General features: G+C 36.9%; 1 protein-coding gene across 1 annotated transcript; it reads right to left on the bottom strand.

Annotated features, from left to right (window-relative positions):
- Positions 1-383: 383 nt before the first annotated feature.
- Positions 384-8793, bottom strand: GCG (glucagon; the record flags this gene model as incomplete). The annotated part of the gene is made up of 5 exons (XM_081242258.1): positions 8777-8793; positions 5713-5813; positions 4089-4250; positions 1861-1998; positions 384-531 (listed from the first exon to the last, which is right to left on the bottom strand). The coding sequence occupies exons 2-5, from the start codon at positions 5802-5804 to the stop codon at positions 384-386; spliced, it is 540 nt and encodes a 179-aa protein (XP_081098384.1). The 5' UTR covers positions 5805-5813; positions 8777-8793.
- Positions 8794-9574: the final 781 nt, after the last annotated feature.

Below are 9574 nucleotides of genomic sequence, written 5' to 3'. Positions count from 1 at the left end.
TATAAAAAAGGCAATTACAACCTACCAAGATAAGTGGTTAATTTTGGCATTTAAATTTTTACTACTATGCTTATTACATTAAGTATTTAATACCATATATACTGGTATTTTACTTTGTGCTAAAATTTCAACATACATAGCAATTTGCAATGTGTTTCGAATGCCTTGTCCCTTATTGACACTCAGGAAATGTGTTTGGAATAAATGAGTGAATGGATAAAATTGTAATGACAGAAACAAATATAATAATGTGCTCTTGAATGATTCATAATTTTGATTATATACCAAGAGAGTAAAGACTCTCTCCCCACATAGGAAAAACCTGTAGCTGTATGATAATATTTATGAAAGTGTTGATGGTTTTCAGAATGAACTAAAATAAATCACCTGTCAGTAATTTTTGTCTGAAGCAACCAGTTTATAAAGTCTCGAGTGGCAAGATTATCGAGAACTGTGCTCATCTCATCAGAGAAAGAGCCATCGGCGTGTCTGCGGCGGAGTTCTTCAACGATGGTGACTTCTTCTGGGAAACTGAGAAAAAGACAGGTAAAATCAGTACTTGGTTAAACGTTTCAAATAAATACTTATTGGTTGCCTATCACTGGCAACATGTGTAAGCATCGCTGAGAAAACCATATGTTTCTATTTACAGAGGGCCTATCACGAAAAGCCTCATAGAAACTTGCATATCAGAAAGGGAATTAGGTAGAATAGCGCAGAGCTGGGACCTGAAACTAAGGCCTTTCCCATATTCCAGCTGCTTCAAAGATTTTAGTGTATTGCCAACACAGAAGTTATTATTGAGAGTATTAATTTGTTTATAATTCATAAAAATATATTCTAGCCTATAGAACTAGTGATTATCAAAACAGCCTTGCCAAGTGCAGTATTAAGGGATTAAACCTTAGTCTATATCAGATTTTCTCTTCGATTGATTTATTTAACAGAATTTTTGGTATCCCTTTAAAACACTATAAAATAGTCTCAAGTGTAAGTGACTATTTTCCCACTGATTTTGTAAATTTGATTGTTAATGTTTTAAAAATCAGCACAATACTAGTTCCCTTTTGCCCTGAGAGCTCTTTAAAGTCTCACTAAAAATAAAAATAGAGTGGAACATGAATTTCCTGCTTCTCATAATTCAAATGTCAATCAAAATGGTCACAAGAAAACGGAATGGTTCAGGGGTCTGATTGGTTGTGGTAAGATCCAAGAAAGTACCTAAAGGTCTTGGGCGTATTTTCAGCTGTGATAATTTAATGGTTATCTTTATGACAGTCCCATAAAAACTGGGCATGTTGTTAAATATATGGATGTTGCCACATATCTGTATTTTGAATGTCATTTCATTAAATGTCTTAAGTTTAATTCCTTTCAGTCTTTATCACATTTTTACCTCAATACTTACTAACACAATACTTACTAACACATAAATTATGTAAATATTTAAAGTGAAACTAAGTTTTCTGCATTATTTCTTCTTTTCCTTTATCCCTAGTTTTCCTGGACAGTCCTAGTTTAAGCTTATTTTCCTGGTGTAGTTATCAAAAGCACTCTGTTTATTCTCAAAAGTATCCTGGATTGGCAAATTAATACCCTGATTATAATACAACTATAATGGGGGATAAAAAGTAACCTGTTTGACTCTATTAATACTTGCTAACAGAGGTAAAACAGATGAGACTTTTGTAAATTGTCTCCCACCAACAGGAGTTATTTCTTTACTCTGTGAGACTACACTAATGGCTTGTGTAACGCAGATCCATATATAGATAACCGTATTCTAAGTTTTTTACATCAAGCAAAAAAAAAAAAAAAAAGAAGAAAAAAGAAAAGTTGAGTAAGAATGTACAGACTTACTCTCGCCTTCCTCGGCCTTTCACCAGCCAAGCAATGAATTCCTTGGCAGCTTGGCCTTCCAGATAAGAACTTACATCACTGGTAAAGGTCCCTTCAGCATGTCTCTCAAATTCATCATGACGTTTGGCAATGTTATTCCTGAAAGAAATGTGAAAGTTAAATTGAAGATCTGCCTCTTTAGCAATATGGTTCTCACCTATAAGCAAGCAGTGGCAGCTTTGAGTTCGGGATTCTGTGTGGTTTTTTTTTTTTTTTTTTTTTGCGGTACACGGGCCTCTCACTATTGTGGCCTCTCCCGTTGCGGAGCACAGGCTCCGGACGCGCAGGCTCAGCGGCCATGGCTCACAGGCCCAGCCGCTCCGCGGCATGTGGGATCTTCCCGGGCCGGGGCACGAACCCGTGTCCCCTGCATCGGCAGGCGGACTCTCAACCACTGCGCCACCAGGGAAGCCCTCTGTGTGGTTTTGAGAGATGAGGGTGGGTAGAGGACTTGTCTGGAAGCTACATTAATTATCTGGAGTGAAGGTTGATGGGGGGCTAATAAAAATTATAGGGGGCTAAGGTCCCTCACTCCGCCTAGTGACCCATTTTCACCTGCCCTGCTTATCTGTGCCATTGACTATTACAGCAGCATTTTCTTCAGTCTCAATGTATGGAGGCTATCCACTGTGCTATGCTACCTGCAAACAAAGCAGCAGCTTGTCATTAGTACATATGGGGTCAGAGTTAGTTAACTGAATCAAGGGAAAACAAAGGAGCATCTCAAAATGTCATCAAAAGACCACACGTTATTGGATTAAAGGAAATGTGTGATGGGCTAACAGTGAGGAAAGCTAAGAAGATGACCCCGTATCACCCTCAAATGTGTACAGAGTGCTCTGTGGAGGTGGTTGACCAGGTAGATGGTCAGTCGCTCCATCATATATTAGCCCTGGAAGGTTTCATCTTAAACACAACAGAAACTGCCTGGGAGCTAGGATTGTTTTACATTAGTTTACCAAGTCATGGTATTCTCTTTCTAGAAATGAACATAGTTGTTTGCATTTTTTCAAATAAGTGATTTCTCCCATTTCACCAATGGCCCCATCTGTAATCCTTAACGAGGACTTCTCTCAGTGTCTTCTCTGACCATGACCACCATCTTTCCTGTACTCTCTAGTTTAAGGATTTTTGGTCAACAGCTCTCTTTTATTCTTCCTGCTGGCTCATCTCTCTCTGTCCCCCTTCTCCATTCTATCCAGACAAATTTATTCCCTTTTCCTGATTTTTAGATTCCTTCAGCTGCTTTGTGTGCATAACTCCCTTCCCCTTGTGGGTCACCCTCCAAAGAAATTGTGAAATTCCACCATCCCTGTGAAACTCTTGTGGCTGATTTCGTCCAGTAGCCTGGATGCAGCAAAAAAAAAAAAAAAAACCCTGAAACTGTCAAAGCAAATCCAGCATTAAAATGTATGCCTTGTGATAGGCTTGTGTTCTTATATACCTTCTTCTTTCTTTATGCTGTGCAGGTAGGCTGTAATTTTAAATGTGTATCTTGGATTGTATTCTACAAGAAAAAGACTGCATCTGTTTCCATTCCTTACCATGACTAACTTGGCTAGAGGATACTTTGTGATCATAATCATGAGTTTGAATCCTACAAGGGAATGTTGAATTTGCTCTTATCTTTTGGTCAGGGATTAGATTTCTAATCTTGCAGGTCCATAAAGGTCAGCTTTCAATTTTAAAGGAAAATGGGCATGAAGTGAGTATTGCTAAGACCACAGCTCGGAAAATTTAAATTCTATGTCCCATTGGAGGGTGGGTAAGAGTTTTGGAGGGACGAGGGGTGGGACCTTCAGAGGCACATTATGAAGGATAGCATCACCAACCTTGAAAATCATCAAAATTGAAAGAGCTTATGGGGCTTTCCTGGTGGCACAGTGGTTGAGAGTCCGCCTGCCAATGCAGGCGACATGGGTTCGTGCCCCGGTCCGGGAAGATCCCACATGCCACGGAGCAGCTGGGCCCATGAGCCATGGCCGCTGAGCCTGCGCGTCCGGAGCCTGTGCTCCGCAACGGGAGAGGCCACAACAGTGAGAGGCCCGCGTACCGCAAAAAAAAAAAAAAAAAAAAGAGCTATGGGCACTATTTGATATGCATGATAACTTAAGAAAGTCAGGAGGAATTTTAGACATATTTAAGTAATACATTTGTGTGCAAATTTCTGATCAGGTTCAGACTCTTACTTATTCCTCTTGGTGTTCATCAACCACTGCACAAAATCCTGGGCACGCCTGGAGTCCAGATACTTGCTGTAGTCACTGGTGAACGTGCCCTGCGAGTGGCGCTTGTCTTCATTCATCTGATCTGGATCATTGAGCGGGTCGGTCTGGGAAGCTGGGAATGATCTGTGAAGAAGAGTGACTGGTGCAATTAAATCTCTCCTCAAGAGTAGATTCACTTGAGAAGCAGCTTCTCTACAAAATACAGAACCACATGAAGTTGGAAGGAAGGTTCCTTGAGTATTTCAGTTGGCAGTTCAGAAAGACCTTAATTTGCCATGGGAATCCCATGGTTTTACCAGAGTTGAATACACTCCGATTTGGAATTCTAGCAATTGATTTTTCAACTGGCTTCTTTTTTCTGAAATAGGATTAAATAAATCTTTTTTTAACAATTTCATCTACTCGTAATTATGTTAATAATGCCAGAAGAGAGCAACGTCTTGAATATTTTAAAAGAGTGAAGAATACCAAACCGTTTTTTGGGGGGGGCAGCAGATTTATGTTCCGAATTCTGTTTTGCATATATTAATATAAAAAAGTAGCTCCATTACCTGGCTATGTGGTAGCTAATGGTGAAGGAAAGACAATTAAAAATTCAAAGAAAGGCAAGAAAAAGCCCACTTGCTAATTTGAAACTGTGTAGTGGATAATCCACATGCCAGTAATCAACAGTTGGTTGGCACGGCTATGTGGGGAAATATTCAATATGATTAAAACTCAAAAATAGAAATGAGATACTATTTTTACCTATCAAATTAGCAAGGATTAAATACCGAGGAGGATATTATGAGAGGAGTATTTCTATAATGCTGATGGGAGTGTGCATGTGTATGACTTTTCTGGAAAGCAAGTTGGCAAGATAAAAAATTTAAACTCATTCAGATCCTTTGACATGATTATTTTACTACTAGAAATAAATCCTCAGAAAAAATAGTAAGAAATGTAGGAAGAAATGTTATTTGCAGCATTCTTTGTGGGAAAATTTGAAGAACCCTTACATATTCAATAGAGCAGGAGTAGCTAAATAAATATTGTATATTTATGCAGTGAAATAGTATGTAGCCATTAAATATCATATACTTAATAGATATTTGTAATGATGTAATAAAAATAAGCTAACAATACAATGCTAAGAGACAGAACATAATACAAAGCTGTAACTGATTGGGATATATTTATATACATTACATGCATATTTTCTATAATGAACACGTATGACTTTTACAGTTAGTAAGAAACAGTGTTATTTTTTAGAAAAGAATAAAAGAGGAAAAGTTGGTGTGAATAATTAAAATGACCTACTCTGCAGTGTGAGTAATGAATGAACGGGGAGTATTAGCTAAAGATTTCAAAGAGCTATAATTTCCCATGTAACATATTTTTCAACATTGCCCACCCCTTTGTTATGAAACAACATACTCTGATCTGTACTCTAGAAAAGCCTTTATCACAATGATACTTTAAACATTTGAAAATTGTGCAGAGTATTTACTCCAAATTACTGAGACTTATTTATTAATCACAGTTATCTCGGGCTGTATTCTAACCATAGTGCTATGTTAGTTCAAGTCTAACGATATAATACCTGGATTTCTCCTCTGTGTCCTGAAGCGAACGTTGCCAGCTGCCTTGGACCAGCATTACAAGCAATCCAGCCACAAAGTAAATGCTTTTCATTTTTGCTGCCTGTTGGAGCACAGAGTCAAGGGAAAGATAGAGATCCTCAACCATATTTAAACCAGTCAGACTAAATTAGTTCAATTTTGATTAAGTAAATATTATAAATAGAACAAAAAGCTAGTCATCAATTTTATTCTGATTATATTTCAAGTAATTTCAAATATTAGCTTATATTTTTCCTGCAGTTTTTTGGTGGCGAAAAAGAATACAAAAGATGTGTAGCACTATGAAGCTTTTTCATTAGTGTAGGACACTTCTGTTAATGATTAGAAGGCTCATTTCCAGACTTGAAATTAAAAATGTCCACAATAAACATTGAAAATACCCACTGTAGATGATATGCTACATATGGTTAGCCTGAATGGCGCCTTATCCGTAATGCCACCCTCTTCACTATCAGTCTGGCTTTCAATTAATAGTCCTTCACTTCCAAGCATTTACATTATACTGCATTTCAACCATCTTAAAGCAGCCTCAGGCTACAACTTGGCATACCAGCTGTCGGTTCAGATGTATTATTCATTTATATTTTAAATAGTGTAACTTGGTCTAGACTTTGTAATTATAAAGCGGCCAACAGATTTGAGGTATTTTAGGGTGCTTTGACCTGTTCTAAATTAAAGGAAAAAAATCATTTTAAAGACAAGCAATTTGCAACAAGAACTAATGCTTCTGGCAACTTGAACAATCACAACTAAGAAACTAAGAGATCACTGTCATAAAGAAAATTAATGCTTGCTTCTGAAGTCTTGGAAGTCCCCTGGTTGTTTTATAATTGGACTGAGTCCAGGACGTATCATTCACTGCTAGTGACACCCTACACCAGGTTGTAGAATACCTCGCAGCACAAGCAGATGCCTCATGAAGCCATGGGATGCCATGGACATCATGATGCAGTGTGGATGGGCGGGGTGGGACCAACATGAATGTGGCCAGAAAGTCCCCACAGGACAAGCACCCCTATTTTCTGAATGAAAACCTCCAGTCCAGTGTTTGTCATGAACTTCCCTCTGCTACTTTCAACCGACCATGTTTACTTTGAGATGTGGGGATTTCAATCCAAGTTTGATCATGCTTATCCATAAAATATTTGAATGAGTATTTTTAGCAAATGGCATGTGGTTTGAAATAAGTATTTTATAAATATTATCATTTTAAACTATCAGTCTTTTCTTTAACATCTTAGCCATACTTACTATCGGTCTTTGGCACTAAAACATGGAGACTGTAATACCTGCGCGATATTTTTTTTCCTTTGAAATATTAACTCTTTTTAGATTAAGAGGTCAGTTAGACAAAGCCACACAATAGGCATTACATATTCATCCTTCTTCATTCATCAACATTCAATTACTACTATGGCATTTTGCTGTGCTTCAGTTTATCTGGTTGGCAAACTTTGGAAACCTTGCCAAATATATAGGCAGGGTCTTCTGATTATAATTTTTAATGATAAATTTATGCTTTCAGAAACTTAAAAAATTAAAGTAAGCATTTCTCTTTAGGATTACGTCACTGTTGGAAAGTCAATTGAGAACTGTAATCCCTTCCACACAATGTCCCTAACAGTTTTACAGTATCTTCTATGATGTCCTCTGGAGGCAGATATGGAGCAGGTGGTTTTCTGCCCCCGAGAGAGCTGGTAGAAGAAACAACCATACAGAAGAGAATGTTCGAAGTCCTCTCCAGGCAGCAGAATGAGCTCTACTGAAAGAAGTAACTGATTTTTAAAATGGTATTTATTCATTGTGTAAAAGTCAACAGAACTGTGAAAAATTTAAGAATAAGGTTGTTTGAATACCACGACTTGAGAAAGCAAATAGTTGCATTATTTTGGTATCAAAATCTTATTCAATAAGAGAAGACTTTCCAATTACTTCCCACCCCTGCTTTAGGCAGCCTACAGAAAGAATCTGCAGTTTTATAAGAACCTTACATTTCCACTCAAATTTAAAAGGAGATAGGGTACCCATAATATTTCCTGAATAGAAAGTCTTTCAGAAAGATTAATCTTTGACCTAGACAAGGTGACATACAGTATATCCCTAAATATATTGGTGCTTTAGGCCAAATACTTTAAAAACTGGCTAGATCATTTCCTCTCACAGGTGTTAATTACTATGTGTGGAAAAGAAACCATACCACATGATCATTTACCCATTGAGGCTCTCCATAAAAGTGTTCTTTGTCCTTAAGAGCTTAAGTAGGTACTTTAGAACACCTGATTTTTTTTCTAATGGTATTTACTAAAATTTCATTTTGAAATGTAAACATTTTAGATATTTTATTTATTACTATTGGTCCTCAATACATAGTAAGTAATTATTAATCTATGCTTTTACTCAGTTCCATCCACAGAATTCCCAGTAATCGATGATATTTGTTCTCTGCACAAAATATGCTATGTCTTATTTACAAAGAGCCGATTTCATGGACTTTGATTTTTTGATAGCCTTATCAGCCTTATTTGAATATTTGAATGATGATGTTGATTCTGCTCTTTTGGAAAACCATACGTTTTCATTGGTAAGGAGCAATTGCTGTTATAACGTCTCTAATGGACACATTTCTGCTGAATTTAAAAGGCTCCTTCTGTTCACAATAGTATACACATTTATCAAATCCAAAGAAAAGTATTTGCTTTTCAAAATGTTACCACTAATTTTTAAAATGCAGTTCTCACAACAGTTAAATCTTGTAGTAAGTGCATTGATTTGAATCTTTGTTTTTCTTTCTATTTTCTATCTTTGCATTGAATTATTTCTTCAACTCACTTTGCGGCTACAGTATGTTGAAGTTTATGTAAATGCATTTTATATCAGTTTTTCATCTCAACTCTGCCCTGTGTATTATAGTCATAAAGTATAAGATGAAAAAACAGCACTATAATTCATAATATGTTGCCCCCTTATGAAAACTGTACCCCAAACAGGATTTTCAATCTTACAATCTGTCAGTATTAATCTTACCTTCTGACACCAGGAGGTGGAACAGAGCAGGTAGAGAGAGAGAGAGCCCTCTTTTTGGGACTTTGGTGTGCAGTGTCCTGAGCTCTGTAGTTCTGCACCAAAGCGCACTGATTTTATATCCTCTCCAGTGTTGTTTAGCCTCACAGATATTACGCTGACAATATAAATTTTTCATCTGTGAATAATGTGTTTTTGTTACAAACAATTTCACTCGCTCACTCACTTTGCTCATCTGCATTCTACGTTTATATTGAGTGGGAAGTCAGAGACCAGGAAACTTTTTATTTACTCTTGTCTTTTTTTTTTTTTTTTTTTTTTTTTTTGCTGAGAAGGGTGGAAAGGGCAGCTTGGAGATTGACCTTTCACTCTTGGTCAGGCATGAAAATCACTTAAGTACTCTAAAGTGAATTTTTATGCTGCAGACAAAAGAACGTGAAATTACATAGTCCGTGGCCAACGCACTTTGAGCATAGCCTTATTCGAGGGTCTGGTAAGCCCCTCTTTGCTATTTAGTTATGATGAATTTATCTTAGTCTAATAATCTATTCATCCTTTCATCTACCCAAATAATAAATCACTCACTCAAAACATACTTATTAAGAATCTTCTCATCTACACTATATGAAATTAATTTGTATTAATTACTGTATTTCTTACTGTATTATTTTGGTGGGGAAGTTTAAAGAATATCAGTTAAGACCTGATGTGTCCTGTTGTTAAAAATGGGATTCAGGAAGAAAGGATAAAGCAAAGTGAGGATTAAACATCCAAGATAGGTGATGCTAATAAGACAGGGTC

This window comes from Mesoplodon bidens (assembly GCF_964165515.1).
Source record: "Mesoplodon bidens genome assembly, chromosome: 8".
In the NCBI taxonomy this organism is placed as follows: domain Eukaryota; kingdom Metazoa; phylum Chordata; class Mammalia; order Artiodactyla; family Ziphiidae; genus Mesoplodon; species Mesoplodon bidens.
Note: the sequence above shows the minus strand (reverse complement) of the source record. Positions and strands in the feature narration are given on the sequence as shown.